General features: G+C 43.3%; 1 protein-coding gene across 2 annotated transcripts in view; it reads right to left on the bottom strand.

The window, feature by feature from the left end:
• KLF7 (KLF transcription factor 7) overlaps nt 1–11,286 on the bottom strand; it is an 85,647-nt gene extending 74,361 nt beyond the window's left edge. The window contains exon 1 of one of the 2 annotated variants that reach the window (XM_087706759.1): nt 10,747–11,286. In XM_087706759.1, the coding sequence (XP_087562885.1) occupies nt 10,747–10,965 (219 nt within the window). In that variant the 5' untranslated portion in view covers nt 10,966–11,286. The remainder of the gene's footprint in view (nt 1–10,746) is intronic. The other variant, XM_087706750.1, reaches the window with a different exon arrangement.
• Nucleotides 11,287–17,190: the final 5,904 nt, after the last annotated feature.

Below are 17,190 nucleotides of genomic sequence, written 5' to 3'. Positions count from 1 at the left end.
GATTTCCCAGCACTGGCCAAAATTTCAGCAAATCAATTCTACCTGTACTGTACGTCGCAAAGACATTTGCACTGCAGAAAAATGTACTGCATTAAAGTATCTGTAATTTAAAGATTTAGTGTTTACAGTATGGGCTACTCTGTATCGTTTGTGCTATTGTGAAAGAAAGCTTTTTTTTACTTACTTAGTCATTCTTTCTCACTGTATTACACAAATGGATGTTGATTCTTCCTGGAAGCTATCTACCACCAAGGGATGATGTACAATGAGCACTTAGAAAATGTGTTTTGCTGTGACTGGAACTAAGATGAAATAGCAACATTCTAAGAGACGAGTTCCATTTATGGAGGAGCCAACTATCCCATTATTCTAGAACAATGGGCGATTGCAAAGAGAAAGCAATGTCCTACAGTGTGATTTATTCACTTCCAGTTGCAGTAGAACATTTCTGACAGACCAGCAAAACAGCCCCCCATTTGCCAAAGTTAAGTCTGGGTAAAGGTTAACACTGTTCTGCTGGATTAGTTGTATCACAGTAATACTTCTGCAGCACCAAGATTTCCGAATATTTCATAGGCACCATCATCATCCTTTGGGTAACATCTCTGAGGCATAAAGAATGCCTCCAAAGTCAATGCTCCATATCAGGACAATTTTTTTTCCTAATGTGAAAACCTGAGCAGGCATCTATATGACACAATTCAAGGTGTTGGTTATGGTTCCACCACAAAACCGCGTTCAACTAAAGTGCGCTCGACGAAACCGCGTAGCTGACGTCATCACAGCGCGACGAAAAAAGCACGCTGTAAACGCTAAAGCTAAAATTAACCCCTAAACCTAAACCTAACCCCCCTAAACCTAATCCTAAACCTAATCCTAAACCTAACCCTAAACCTAACCCTTAACCTAACCCTAAACCTAACCCTAAACCTAACCCTAAACTTAACCCTTACCTTAACTTGAATCGGCTTGCTTTCAAAGCGCTATTTAAAGCGCCCTTTTTTTCCCGCTGTCGCTGTTGTCGCCCTGCTGATGACGTCAGCAACGCGGTTTAATCGGGCGCGCTTTAGTGGAGTGCGGATTTGTCGTGCCACGTTGGTTATCACCTTTAAAGCCCTACATGGCTCAGGACCAGCGTATCTGCGAGACCGCCTATTGCCACACACCTCCCAACGACCGATAAGATCCCACAGGGTGGCCCTCCTTCAGATGCCGTCAGCCGAACAGTGTCGGCTGGCGGACCCCCGGAGGAGAGCCTTCTCTGTGGCTGCTCCGACCCTGTGGAACCAGCTACCCCCAGAGGTCCGGGCCTTGCCCGCTCTCATGGCCTTCAGGAAAGCTGTTAAAACCTGGCTGTTCCAGCAGGCCTGGGGCTGTTGACCTTATTGTAAAGGTCCAGCCCCGATTAGAAATGTATGCTTGTTGGTAAATTTTTAAATTATTCTTTTATTTTGGTTTTCTTTTTTCTTTCTTTGTAAACCACCCGAAGTCCTCCGGGATTGGGCGGCCTAGAAATCTATCTATCTATCTATCTATCTATCTATCTATCTATCTATCTATCTATCTATCTATCTATCTATCTAACTAACTAACTAACTAACTAACTAACTAACAAATAAATCTCGAACCCTACAAAGCCTTTACAGTACTATATTTTTCTGAAGAAGTTATAGCAGGTAACTTGGGGTGATCTTAAGAAAAACTCAACAGGGGAGGGAGGACACAGTAATTATTGGGATGGGAGATTTCTAGAGAATCTCAATGACTTTAGTCTAGATTGAGAATTCCAAGTATGTCCAAGTAGTCATCAGTGGAGCTCCCCTTCAAGGAAACGTAACTGCTACTAGATACACTGTCACCACACGTGAGATTTATAAGCCCAACTTAAATAAAGAAGAATCCAGGCTCAAGAGTTGCCCTTCAAGGCCTTTGATTCCAGAGTTCTCATTTTATCTACTGAAGAAATTACACAGGGCCAGATATCCGCCTCGGGAAAGAGAATCCTTGCATATACTTGGCAAAAAAAATTAAATTAAGTCCAATATCTAATCAGAATGTTTATTGAAAACCCAGTAGAAAGAAGACAGGAAAAGTTGCATTTTAAATAAAACATAGCATAGTCTTTACTAAGGAAAACAGGCTAGGTAAACTAGAATTAGCCAGGATCTTAATCCTTGTTCTTATTGGGCAGTTCCAGGAGACTCCACAATAAGACTTGCTTTTACTTTCTACCAACCTCTTGAAGGCAAGTAAATGAAGTATATTCCAGGAAAGGAAACTCTGACCAAACAGAATTGGATGATCTGATGTTCACTCTAATTGCTCCAAAGTCAGTTTGGCAGCACCAGATAGCAGACATTTGCCCATATATAGGCTCGGATTGGGCCCAACTCAACAGCAGTTAACTAAATATAGATTTCTAGACAACTAGAACAAGGCTCTAAGTAGAGTTTCTTCTCCCCTCTGAGCTACATGTGAGAACAAGACCAAATTTTGTGAAAACCAAGTTCACATATGCAATCTGCGAGACCGCCTCCTGCCACATACCTCCCAACAACCGATTAAGATCTCACAGGATGGGCCTTCTCCGGGTGCCGTCGACCGGACAATGCCGGCTGGCGACTTCTCGGGGGAGGGCCTTCTCTGTAGCTGCCCCGGCCCTGTGGAATGATCTACCCGTAGAGATCCAAACCCTCCCCACTCTCTCGGCCTTCTGAAAGGCCACAAAAACCTGGCTATTCCGGCAGGCCTGGGGCTGTTGACCTCATGAATGAGGTCCAGCCCCACCTAGATTGAGTGTATGATGTGTTGCTTTTTAATCTGTTTTTCTCTTTCCTTATTTTTAACTTTTTTTAAATCTTTTTAGTCCTGTATTTTGTAAGCCGCCCGGAGTCCTTCGGGATTGGGCGGCATATAAATTCATTAAATTTACAATTTAATGAACTGAGCAAACTGTAGTATTGCTGAAATGAGAGGATCATGGTTGAAAGTAGGGTCTGCTTCTCCGAGGGCCAGCCAGCAAAGGGAGATTTTCCATGCATGCAATTATCCCAAAGAACGTGATAACAAGAGATTGGCAACTGAAGTAATAGCAATAGATGTCCTTCTTTTCTCTACGTCATCATTCTAACAGAAACACTTGATGCACTATAACTTTTCGTCAGTTAGATCTTTCTTTCCTTTTTTCCATATACAGGCTCTCCATGTGGTCTTATTTTCACCACTGATAGTCAATCCAACCCCAATTCAAGGTAATGCAACAGCCAAGCCGTTGGGATTTAACTTGCATTCAGAAATACTGGTCAGGCCTATTTATTTGCTCGTTTATTTATTGATATAGCCACCTACTCGCTCACAGCAACTCTAGGTGGCTTACAATCAATAAAAACTCAATCTAAAAATAATAATTTATTCGGGAATCACAGAGACACATCACAGTAGAAGGATAATACACATATTATTGCTGTGAAGATGGTTTCAGTAAATGGGAGCATTAAGATCTGCTTCTCCCCATATAAGGTAGAAAGGATATTCAATTTTTCTGGATTTAGCCATGGGTACATATTACAGAGACACATAACTAGCTTCACCTCTTTTTTATTATATTCATGCAGGGCAAACTAGATAAAACATACAATATAAACAATTAGGCGGCTACAAGAAGCCCGATAGACAACTGCAATACGCAATAAGATCTCAAACCATGAAAAATTGAATTGAATTGAATTGATTATATTTCTATGCCGCCCTATTCCCAGAAGGGACTCAGGGCAGCTCACAACCAGGTCAGGGAGGGGGAGGGGATACAAATAGGGGGAAAAAGGGACATGGACAAAACAATACCACAATATAAAAACAATCAACAACCACACAAATTCGAGCGGGGACAGGAACTCGTCAACCCCAGGACTGTCGGAACAGCCAGGTTTTAAGGGCTTTGCGGAAAGCCTGGAGGGTGGCGAGGGTCCGAATCTCCACGGGGAGTTCGTTCCAGAGGGCCGGAGCAGCCACAGAGAAGGCCCTCCTCCGGGTAGTCGCCAGTCGGCATTGGCCGGCGGATGGAATTCGGAGGAGGCCTAGTCTGTGGGATCTAATCGGTCTGTTGGAGGTAATTGGCAGCAGGCGGTCTCTCAAGTATCCAGGTCCAATACCATGAAGGGCTTTATAAGGGATGACTAGCACCTTGAAGTGTATCCGTAGACCAATAGGTAGCCAGTGCAGCTCGCGGAGGATAGGTGTAACGTGGGTGTACCGAGGTGCACCCACAATCGCTCGCGCGGCTGCATTCTGGACAAGCTGAAGTCTCCGAATGCTCTTCAAGGGCTGCATCTATCTCTCTCTCTAACCCAGGACAACTTATTCAAAAATTGTAAAGCCCTTAATGATATTTTAAACCCGGTGCTAAATTCAGCAACTATTAAGGAAGTGTCTGCAATAAGCAAATGTATAGTTAACAAATCTGAATGTCTTGTCTTGTTTCATTGAATTTATTCTGTTTTTACACTGCCAGGTGAGAAGGAAGTGTCAACAATGGATGCTGTTTGCTACCAGAACACATGGCAGCCTTTGAAAGTCACAACCATTGCCTGGGATCACCAGTTTAAAAAGGTCAGCAGTGAAAAGGAACAGCCTCTACCTGGGATGACTACGCTGAATTCTTGCTGCATTGTTGCTTGCCTGTCAACAAGCTACCTTCCTATATGCCTTGTGAAAGTTTTCTTCTCCAACAGCCCTTAGCAAACTTCTACCAAAACACACACCACGGTAGTCAAGTCATCTCCAAGATCCACAGACACAGAGGGTAAGCAATGTGTGCGAAAGGAAAGTAATTCCTGCTTGGACAATGCCCAGCATCCATGAGAAGGGATAGCGTTTTGACTGGAAAATATAGGTGAAAGCTATGCTTATTACAGATAAGGTAGAAGACAGACAGCATAACTAAATATGCTCAAATCTAAAAATGCATAGGTTCAATAAGTAGCATCCTAAGCCAAACTGCCTCATTTTGATTTTTGATTTTACTTTATTTGTATGCCGCCCTTTTCCCTGGGGGGACTCAGGGCGGCTCACAATATAAGGGAAGGGGAAAAACAGACAAGTTACAAAAATGCAAAACAATACACCATTAAAAAAGCACAACAATCATACCATTCGAGTGGGGTTGAAGTCTTTAGCCCCAGGCCTGTCGGAACAGCCAGGTTTTAAGGGCTATGCGGAAGGCCTGGAGGGTGGTGAGGGTACGAATCTCCACGGGGAGTTCGTTCCAGAGGGTCGGAGCAGCCACCGAGAAGGCTCTCCTCCGGGTAGTTGCCAGCCGACCTTGGCTGGCTGATGGAATTCGGAGGAGGCCTAATCTATGGGATGTTATTGGTCTAGTGGAGGTAATTGGCAGCAGGCGGTCTCTCAAGTACCCAGATCCAATACCATGAAGGGCTTTGTAGGTGACAACTAGGACCTTGAAGCGTATCCGAAGACCAATAGGCAGCCAGTGCAGCTCGCGGAGGATAGGTGTAACGTGGGTGAAGCGAGGTGCACCCACGATCGCTCGCGCGGCTGCATTCTGGACAAGCTGAAGTTGCCGAATGCTCTTCAAGGGCAGCCCCATGTAGAGCACGTTGCAGTACTCCAGCCTGGAGGTCACAAGGGCACGAGTGACTGTTGTGGGGTTCATAAGACCTGCCCTGAGTCCACATGGTAAATATATACGTAAATGGACAAGATATAAATTACTTCTTCCACCTCTCAAGCCATTGTAAGCAACAACTTCGGATTCCAGTCATCATTTCTAGTCATTTCTGGGTTTTAGGTATATCCTAAGCCTGAATCTTAATTTTTCCAGTCATGAAGGACATTGCCAAGCTGTGTAGTAAGCCTAAAATAATGTCACAAACAGTTCCAAAAATAAAAAAAGGTATGCTCCTCCAGTCTATTAAATATTTTTCCATACAGGTTCATTTTAAACCTTAGGAGTCTCTCCAAATAACATCTGGGTTGAATATTCCACCCAATGATAACTCCCCTCTCTGCCTCACTTATGTCCCTGTTGTAAAACCACACTGAAATTATGAAAGAGCCGAGATGGCGCAATGGTTAGGGTGCAGTACTGCAGGCCACTTCAGCTGACTGTTATCTGCAGTTCAGCGGTTCTAATCTCACCGGCTCAAGGTTGACTCAGCCTTCCATCCTTCCGAGGTGGGTGACATGAGGACCCAGACTGTGGGGGCGATATGCTGACTCTGTAAACCACTTAGAGAGGGCTGAAAGCCCTATGAAGCGGTATATAAGTCTAACTGCTATTGCTATTGCTAAAAGGGCCACTATCCTAAGAGGAAATTTAAGGTATTCTGAATGGCAAATGTGACATACATCCAGATCAAGGTGTCATAGTTTCAAATATAAATATAAATATTTATATAGATATTCACATAGCACAAAATATTCTACTTTAATAATACAGTTGGGATAGCTATTGCTATTGCTATTATGCACAACACTATAACGTAACACTGAGAAAAGCTGTATGAAGACCTCTTTTCCAGCGACCCAGAGGTGATATGTGGAGGCATAATTATTTGCCTTGGGGCTATCAAATTTATGTCTATGGGGAGATTTGTCTATATGGCACAGGTGGTCCTCAACGGGCAACCACAATTAATCATAAAATGCCCATTGCTAAGCAAGGCAGTTGTTGAGTTTTGCCCCATTTTATGACCTTTCTCGCCACAGTTGTTAAGTGAATCAGGCTTTCCCATCGACTTAGCTTGTGAGAGGGTCACAAAAATGTGATCACGTGACCCGGGGACACTTCAACCGTCATAAGTACATGCCAGTTTTCTGACGGGAGATGCAGCAATGGTCATAAGGGGTGAAAAATGTCCTAAGTCACTTTTTTTTTGCAATTGTAATTTCAAACGAATGAATGGTTGTTAAGTCAAGGACTGCCCGTATTTTATTGGTGTACATACATGAGTTTTCAAGCATGGGAAGGGGGGGAAGAAACAGACACTTTGGCTATCACCAAAGCAGCTTAAAATGGCACATATATCGAGAGTTACCCTGCTCACTTTAATGCTAAGAATGCTTTACTCCAGTGGTTTCCAAACTTGGCAACTTTAAGACTTGTGGACTTCAACTCCCAGAATTCTCCAGCCAGCTGGCTGGAGAATTCTGGGAGTTGAAGTCCACAAGTCTTAAAGTTGCCAAGTTTGGGAACCACTGCTTTACTCCAAAAGGATTTCTAGCCATGTGGTTTCATGTTTAAGAGCCTCTAAAGTTCTAATCAAGCATTTCTAGCCACATACCTATTAACACCGAAAACAATAGATGCAGACATGCTACATTGGTGCTTGCCACATTTCTTTCACCCAAGAGCAACATGGTCTCTTCTCCAAAAACTCTTGAGCTGTGTAGAAACTTCCTTGTAACTTTCCATGCAGCTAATTCTCAGAAGGACATAACAATTTCCTCTTCCTACAGCACCAGGGAAGGAGGAGGACGACAAGGAGAATGGATGGCAAGGGTTTATTTAGCAACTGACATGAGTTACTGCTGCAGTCAGTACAGTAGGTCCCTTGCCAAACTACATGCAACTTTTCCTGTTTTGAATTCATCAGTCACAAAACCGTAAGACTAAGATAAAGGCAGGAAGGAAGACTACTAAAGCAACACCATGTTACTATATTAGTTTTCTACAGCTGTCACTCACACCAAAATAAATGCAGGGACATCAAAAAGTCTTCCATTGAAAGCAATGAGATCTATTTCCATATGTTACTACCAATGGAAGTGAAGGGACCATGAAATCCCATTGAATTCAGCCGGAGATGTTTTAAGTAACCTTATCCCGTAACTAAAAATGCCCAACTTGTTTGAAGAGTATCCCATTAGTGCTTTCATAATGCTGTTCCTTGGAAGTCTCAGGGCACCTCGGCATATGAGCGATATCAGTTATTATATAGCATCTGTGTAAATATAGGTGTCCTAGTAGATCATTCTTGTGATAAAGAACATTACGCTAGTCCATCTCAAGGATTTCATCTGAGCGAGAAGTTCCAAATTGCTGAAGTCATCAAATGTAAGCGGTCTGTTCAATCTTTTTTACCTTGTTTAGTAATTCAGAGGAGAAGCAGACAGAATGGGGGGATGGGAAAAATGGGAAATAATTGTGCTTTGAACAAAATGTATCTGGAATCCATTGCCAATGGATTACTCAGCTCTGGAGCAGATTTCTCAAATGTTGCTGGGATTGGACAAAGGGGAAGCAAGTCCAGCCTTCTTGCTCTTCTTTTATTTGCAACGTCTCCCAGATGTTTTGCTAATATTTTGCTAGAAGGCATTTCAATAAAACTGAACACATTTTTTTCCCCCAAAAAAATGAGTGGGGTCTAAGATTCCTGGGGCTATTCTGCTGCTTCCCAAAGCTAGCAAACCCATTTTTAGAAGCAAACATTGACTCTACGATAGTGCTTCCTCAATGAAATTATAATACCTGAAACTTAATTGCCTTTATAATCACGAGTGTCGAAATCACAACGTCTGGAGTAGAGTGAAAAAGCAAAATATATCCTCTGAAAAATTGATTTAACGTAAGCGAATTCATGCTCATTGTTTCAAGACACTTTCCATTCACTTGTCCCATTTAAGCAGAGTTTGACTGAGGTTTATACCCTTGCACTTGGAACAAGGCTCTATGTATGGGATGGGATGTAATTGGAATTTCTTCTGAGGAGACATGTATACATTCTGTATATTGGGGGTAATTTTTATTCATTTGCTTGTAAGATTTATAAGCCACCTTAAAGCAGCAGCAGCCTTAAGAAACACAAGGTGGCTTACCAAGATACAAGAGAAATATCCATTAAAACAATTTAAGTTTCAGCCACCTCACCAGGAGGCTTTAAGGGCACGGATGTTACTATTCAGCTCCTCCCCCAAAACACACAATAGGAAGATAAAACAGGTTATTTTACAGGGACTATTTTAAAAAAAATATAGGGACATATGAACAGAGTTGCTTCTACACAGACTACATAAATGTCAAGTTTCTTGAGTGTGACTTGTTCACATGGCAACCGGGATTTAACACAAAAAAAAAGCCTCCAAAAGCTAAAATTGGTATTTAAAAAATCCTTCCCACTTTGATTTCCAGGCAGAATGCTTTTAATATTGGGGGAAAAAAATACAAGCAGTTTCCTTTTTCTATAGTAGAATAATCTCCCAAAATACAGCAGGCAAAATCAGTGCTAGGCTTGCTGGATGTGCCAACAGATTATCTTTGCCTAGAAGGCTCTAGATTGCTATTAAAATGCAACTGGATCACTGTTGGGAAGCAACTGGAGGAATTGTTAAGGCAAGAATTATTTGCCACTCCAACTGGATCAGAACCATAAAGAGAACCAGATGTGACTCTTTTAACCAATGTGCGTAACAAGCAAGCCAAATACAGGCTTCTGCTTTTCACAACCGAGAGGGTTTTGAAGTGCTTCCAACCATGTATTTTTCTTTTAAAAATACATTCAGAAAGAAACCTGGGGCTAAATATTATACATTAAATTTTAGTGTTTAGCCATTCCAGAGCAGTAAGATCCAAGGCACTCCTTCCAGAACTGAGTTGAGTTGAGCTGAGTTGTTTGGACCACAAGAGAATAAAATATAGCGTGAACAAGCTAATGACTTGCTGTTACCAGTCATGGGCATGGAAGTTACATGACTAGCACATGGCACATGTCCCTTGTCTTGTTAACTCCACAGGCCAGGGTTCATCTGCCCCCTCACACACACACACACTCTCTGAAGACAGGAGTTTTCAGAATACCAAGAAATCATTAATGAAGCCCAGCCATAAAACTCAACCCTGGCTTAGATGTCATCTTGCCCCTAACAAGGAGCCTCTTGGAAGGGATGCCTGCCCAGCTACATTTCATTTTGCCAGCTGAGAGTTAGATGGCTAAACATTCCTTTTCCCCTTCTCAATAGTTGGGCTAATCAAAGGCTTGATAAAAGTCTCCGGTTTCTCTCCAGATTCCCATTTCTCCTGACAGCATTGTCTATCAGCAGAGTTTAAACCTCATTACCCAATTTCCGTTTTTTGGGGGGGTAATATTTCTTAACTCTCCTAGTGTCGAAGTTCTCTCTGCTGGATGTGCAGAAATAAGCTTAGATGGCATTGTTCTAAGCCAGGATCCCTCGTGCAAGTTTTAAAAATAAATGCATAAAAATAAAGCAGGAACTCCAGATTATTGTTAACGCAGCATCTCCCCTACAGACTATTTTCAGTAAAAAAAAAAAAACTGGCTTGCACCTATGCCCCGATTACTTTGCAAAAGAGGGAAAAGACATGATTCTCTTTCTACCAGTTGTCAACAGCGGTTAAAAAGTGATCCTTCCTTATTCACAAAGAAAAAACAAGGGGGGGGGAGGGAGGGAAATACTTTATTCCTTTTTTTAAAAAATGAACTCAAAATATAATGGCTTAAAAAAGACCTCCAAATAACTTCTGCCAGACCCTCAGGACGGTTCCCTGATTTATTTATTCTTTTTGATCTCGGATTGAAATGCAAGCAGCTTTCAACTACATCGCTTTGTTAATGAAACTGTATCAATGTAGCTTATTTTAAAAGAAGGAGGGAGGGGGGAACCGAGATGAGAGAAAAATGAGAAAGCAGAAAAGAAGGGGGCTTTGATTCATTCAACGCCCCGGCATTTTTTTTAAAGAGATTTACAGGAGTAAAAGGTAAATTGGTTCACCTGCTGCCAGTTCTCCTCCAGGGATGGCATAGCTGAGAAGTAGCCGGTGTCATGGACAAGCTGCAGTTCCTGGAATATACTATAACTAGCCAACACATCCATGTTGTTGCTGCTTCTGCTTCTGCTGCTGTTGTTGCTGTTGAGCAAAAAAACAAACCACCACCTTTTCCTTTTAGATTTGTGTTTGAAATTTCGGGACGGGGTTTTAGTCCTGTTCATTAAAAAGGAAGATGGGGGGGGAAGAGTCTCAGGCGCAATCAATCCAGCTGTCCTTATGCTCGCCTTTTGCTTTTGTTTGAGAGAGACCCAATATTGGTAGACACACTTTCAAAAGACCGGAGGGGGGGGGAGAGAAAAAAATAATCATCAAGGCAGGAACGAGAGTGGAGGAAGGAAGGAAGGGGGGGGAAGAGGAAAAGAGCCCCATCAACAACCTCAATAAGAAAGGGGTAAAAATGCACCCCCAACATGTAGAAGGCGAGCCAGGCAACCAAGAAGGGGGCAACTTCTCCACTTGTAGTAAAAAGCAATTGCCTCCAAGGGTTCCTCCAGTGCTTAACTCCAGCGCTTGGACCAGAAAAGGAGGAGGAAGGGGGGGGGGGGAATGCAAACTCACTGACACGAGACTGCCATCTATTTCTGCATTGCTGCTCGCTGCTGAATGCAATCTTTGCTCTTTATTGTGGGGGGGGGGGGTTGCATTTTCTCCCCGGCGCGCGCTCCCCCGGTGCGCGCTCCCGCTCCCTCCCTCCTTTCCCCCTCCCTCCTCCCCGTTCCCTTCTCTCGCGCAGCCGCGGGCTCTTCGGAGGAAAACCGTCCATTAAGGCAGCGCGTGACCATGTAAGGCAAACAGGGGGGGGGCGGGAGGGAAGACGGAGGGGGGGGGGCAGCCCGCTCATGAAGTCACTGAGGGCCAATCGCGGCCCTCCTAGAGGAAAAGGGGCCGGGCCAGAGCACGGAAGAGCCGGTGGGATTGGAGGAAGGCTTCATCCGACGGCCGCCTTATAAGGCAGTGTAAGGGGATCTATTTTTAGAGGACTATATAAGCGCGCAGGAGCTGCGCGGTGCGCGCCGAGGCTCCGGAGAGGGCTAGATGGCGCGGTAGCTGAGCCCTGGTACATGCAAATTGCCAGGGAAATGTCTTTGCAGGGTAACCAGCCAGCCTGCTAGCCTGCCAGCCTGCCAGCCTTTTGCATGGCAAGGAGAATAAACTGCCTTTTGCATGGCAAGGAGAATAAACGGCCGCAAGCTGGAGCAAGGGGATGAACCAGGAGACCTGGCCCGCCAGGAGGGCTGCGGATTTAGAGACGGCCAGGGATGTTGATGATGATGATGATGATGATGATGATGATGATGATGGGCAACTGGGGCGCCTTTCTTCCTTAGTTGGTCGTGGCTCTCTCTCTCTCTATTTCACTGTCAAACGCAGCTCCTCCTTTGAACCCGTAGCTCAATCTGTGCAGCTGCAAAAGGCAGCGAGATCTACACGCCGCAATTGGGGGGGGGGCGAGGGGAGGGGAGAAACACCAGCGAAAGTTTAGCCTCCCCCGCCGTTTGGCATCCTTGCTGGCTTCAACTGGCTGCAAACTGGCACTCTAGCGGGAAATGCGCGATAAATCCCGGGTTACGTGGGATTGAGATGCCTTTGAACTCATCCGGACTTCTTAAAAGTCAAAGTGTTTCTCAACCTTGGCAACTTGAAGATGTCCGGACTTCAACTCCCAGAATTCCCCAGCCAGCGAATGCTGGCTGGGGAATTCTGGGAGTTGAAGTCCGGACATCTTCCAAGTTGCCAAGGTTGAGAAACCCTGGTCTTAGTTTGTTCTTCTGCAGTTTTGTGGCACTTCAAATTGCCATGCCATGGCAGCTTCACCAAAATAAACATTCTGGGAGTTGAAGTCCGGACCTCTTCAAGTTGCCAAGGTTGAGAAACACTTGACTTAAGTCAAGTCTTGCCCAGGATGGAGCCCGCATCCCTCCGCTGGGTGGTTGACCTTGTAGCGCCCCAAGCAACGCGGCTCGGAGTTGGGACGCGCTTCCTTGTAGCCGAGAAGCGTGGGCGGGCTCCGCTCTCGCTCCGTTGCGGAGCTAACTTGGCTCCCAGAAAGAAAATAACGGGATCTGCTAAACGTGTAGAGAAGATTTCAAGTAAGAATAAGGTGCAAGGATGTTATAAACTTGGGATACTGGACCAAGCCAGCGATGGAATGGGAGAGGAGCGAAAAGGAGGAGAGCAAAACCTTTGGGAACTTGAATGAAATCCTGATTAAGGCGTTTGAAAATGTTGCAATGTAGCCCAACTAGATTCCTATCATTAAAAAAAACAAAAAAACTACTGGCCTCTTTGCGTATTGCATTCTACATAAACATCTTTTAACAGTTTCCCCATAAATGGTTAGCCTGGATGACACTGACTTTTCCTAAAGCTTTTCTGGAAGGGGAGGGGGGTGGCGGGAGGGAAGTGAGATTTTGCCCAATGAATACAGAGAGATTTAAGTACGACGTACTATCATTACTTCTCCATACTTTTACAATACTGTGTGTTTTGCGCACACAATCTCCTTCCCAGTTTTAAAAACGTAACCTTTAGTAAAAAAATCTTTTACAAAACAAAGTTTTTGCTTTACCAATCGAAGCGCCTGGCCAACTGTCCTTGTAACGCTGCAGCTGGTTTTACGAACATCCAGCTGAAAGAAGCTGCCTAGTTTTGTGGTTCGGTGAATTGTGCGAGCTCAGCTGGTGTGGTTGTTTCATGGTTCAGTGTGTTATGCAAACTTAGGCAATTTGATTAGTTCAGTAAGCCATGGTTCAGTAACCATAACTTGGGAGTGAGGTGTGACCACACTTTCAAAAGACTGTATTCCTGCCGTTATCTATCTGTTTCCAAAAGCGGCTCTCCATAAAGTTTGGGGTATATTTGTCAAAAATGGTGATCAACTGATCAACCTAATAACCACTGGAGGGGAGCAAAGGATCCATTCCTCCTGGCTACGGCATAGAAAGCGATGCTGGCAGATCGCACAATAGAAGCTGCTGTAGAGGTGTTGTTAGGTTATTTCACTGGATTTATATGCTATTCCCGGTTGAAGCTGATCTGGACTGACATACATTCGAAACAAAACAAATGCACATTGAAGTGAAATAAATAGCAATGCATACCAATATACAGTGCAAGGAACCATTCAACTGCCATCGCCAAGCAAAGGAAAACTTCCACTACTAGGGAAACGGTTCGTACCATTTCATTTCTGAAGTCCTTATAAAATAGCCAGTGGTAAAAACCAGGAGGGAGGGGCTAATATGGCTGTTCAGGGAGAGAACTTGCCTCCAGGATCTCTGAAGATGGGGAACCCTCAGCAAAAGGACATATACCTGAGAGACCGCCTCCTGCCGATTACCTCCCATAGACCGATTAGATCTCACAGGTTAGGTCTCCTCCAGATTCCATCTGCCAGCCAATGTCGGCTGGCGACCCCCCGGGGGAGAGCCTTCTCTGTTGCAGCTCCAGCCCTCTGGAATGATCTCCCTGTCGAGATCCGGACCCTTACGACCCTCCTGGCTTTCCGCAAAACCACCAAGTCCTGGCTGCTCCAGCAGGCCGGAGGGCCTGTGAAACATCCAGCCCCGCGGAAATTGTGAATGTTGTGGTTTTGTTTTTAAAGTGTTGTCTTTGTCTAGTCTTCCCCCTTCCCTTGTCTATTGTGAGCCGCCCAGAGTCCTTCGGGAGTGGACGGCATACAAGACAAATAAATAAATAAATAATAATAATAATAATAATAATAATAATAATAATAATAATAATATGAATGGTGACACCAAAAGTGAAAAACCAGAAAAGCAGGCCACAGTTGAATTCTGGAAAGAATTGTGGGAAAATGCAAAGGACTACAACAAGGAAGCAAAGTGGATACATGACTTTGAGAAAAGCATTGGCAACAAACAAATGCAAGTATTAGAAGTAACAACTGAGATGATCAAAAATCGAGTTAAAAAGGTAAAGAATTGGACATCACCTGGAAAGGACCAATTACATGGTTTCTGGCTCAAATATCTGACCAGTTTACATGCAATATTGGCCAGGCAACTGAATGAAATTTTACAAAAGGGCCAAATTGATGAATGGTTGACAACTGGAAAAACATACTTGATTCAGAAAGATCCAACTAAAGGAACAACACCTGAAAACTATAGACCAATAACATGCTTGCCAACAACCTTCAAATTACTCACAGGCATTATTGCAGATAACATGATGGATTATTTGGAAACAAACAACATCTTGCCAGTAGAGCAAAAAGGCAACAAAAGAAGGAGCAGGGGCACAAAAGATCAGCTTCTAATTGATAAAATGATATTAGAAAATTGTAAGAACAGAAAAACGAACTTGAATATGGTCTGGATTGATTACAAAAAGGCATTTGACTCACTGCCACATAGTTGGATCATAAAATGCTTAGAAACAACTGGCATTAGCAAAAATATTACATCCTTTACTGAAAAGGCGATGAAACAATGGAGAACTGAGTTGGCAGTAGGGAATGAGAGCTACGGAATGGTTAATATCAAGCGAGGAATTTTCCAGGGTGATTCACTTTCACCTCTTCTCTTCATCATCGCAATGATCCCACTATCAGTAATCTTAAAAAAAATGAAATTAGGCTACCAAACAGCCAAAAAAGCTGAAAAAATTTCGCATTTACTATATATGGATGATTTGAAACTCTATGGAAAGTCAGAAATAGAAATCCAATCATTGACAAATACAGTCCGAGTATTCAGCACCGATATTTCAATGCAGTTTGGCATGGAAAAATGCGCCACTGTATCCATAAAAAGGGGCAAAATCACTGCATCTGAGGGAGTTGAAATGCCCAATGGCCAACTAATTAAATGCAAAGAAAATGAAGCCTACAAATACTTAGGCATTCTGCAGTTGGATAACATCAAGCATGGAGAAGTAAAAACTATTGTCAGACGAGAGTACACCAACAGAGTTAGGAAAATTTTGAAATCTAAATTGAATGGTGGAAATACAATCAAAGCCATAAATACCTGGGCAATACCAGTTATAAGATACACAGCTGGCATAGTTAACTGGACACAAGCTGATTTGGACCTTTTGGACCGAAAAACCAGGAAGCTAATGACAATGCACTACAGTTTACATCCACGTGGTGATACTGATAGACTATATCTGCCCCGAAAATCAGGTGGCAGAGGATTATTACAAGTGAAGCAAACAGTTGAAGAAGAAAAACATGCACTGGCTGATTATTTAAAAGAAAGTCAAGAACATCTATTAATCGAAGTAAAGAACAAAAATCTACTGAAGGCCCAACAGACAAAACAAGAATACAGAAAAGATGTGATAAAATCAAGAATGGAGAGTTGGCAGAACAAAGCACTGCATGGTCAATTTCTGGAAAAAATAAAAGATAAAGTGGACAGTGAACAAACTTGGTTATGGTTAAAAACAGGTACATTAAAGAAAGAAACAGAGTCACTAATCCTGGCTGCGCAAGAACAAGCTATCCGCACAAATGCCATTAAGGCCAAAATCGAAAAATCCTCTGATGATACCAAATGCAGACTTTGCAAAGAAGCTGACGAAACTGTTGATCACATACTCAGCTGCTGTAAAAAAATCGCGCAGACTGATTATAAATTGCGGCACAATTCAGTAGCACAAATGATCCATTGGAATTTGTGCAAAAATTATAATATTAAAACAGCAACAAACTGGTGGGAACATCAGCCTGAAAAAGTCACCGAAAATCAGATGGTCAAGATCTTGTGGGATTTCCGTATACAAACCGACAAAATACTGGCGCATAATACACCAGACATCACACTGGTTGAGAAAAATAAGGTCACAATCATAGACATTGCAATACCAGGTGATAGCAGGGTCGCCGAGAAGGAACATGAAAAAATCGCAAGATACCAGGACTTAAAAATCGAAATTCAACGACTATGGCACAAACCAGCAGTGGTAATTCCAGTGGTAATTGGCACACTGGGTGCTATTCCAAAAGCACTGGAATTACATTTAAAACAGTTAAAAATTGACAAAATCACCATCAGTCAAATGCAAAAAGCCGCACTGCTTGGATCTGCACGCATATTACGAAAATACGTTACGACGTCCTAGGCCCCTGGGTGGGGCCCGACTAGTAACCAATGCCAAATCCGGCAAAACAACTGGCCGCTGTGATACAATTGTACAATAATAATATAATGAATCCACCCTATCTGGATGTTATGGAGCAAGAAAATAATATCAAGAGAAATGTTCCTGCAGATAATTGTGGTTCTGAACTATGGGAAGATTATCACCTACATCTTGAATTGCTCCAAGTCAGAAGCAAGCAGAGGTGGGTTCCTACCAGTTCGCACCTATTCGGTAGAACCGGTTCGTCAAATCTACCGAACCGGTTAGAAGAG

The sequence above is a fragment of the Thamnophis sirtalis genome, unplaced genomic scaffold (assembly GCF_051295495.1).
Source record: "Thamnophis sirtalis isolate CommonGarterSnake01/CBP01778 unplaced genomic scaffold, rThaSir2_p1.2 scaffold_1, whole genome shotgun sequence".
Lineage (NCBI taxonomy): Eukaryota > Metazoa > Chordata > Lepidosauria > Squamata > Natricidae > Thamnophis > Thamnophis sirtalis.
This window is presented reverse-complemented; position numbering and strand designations above follow the sequence as displayed.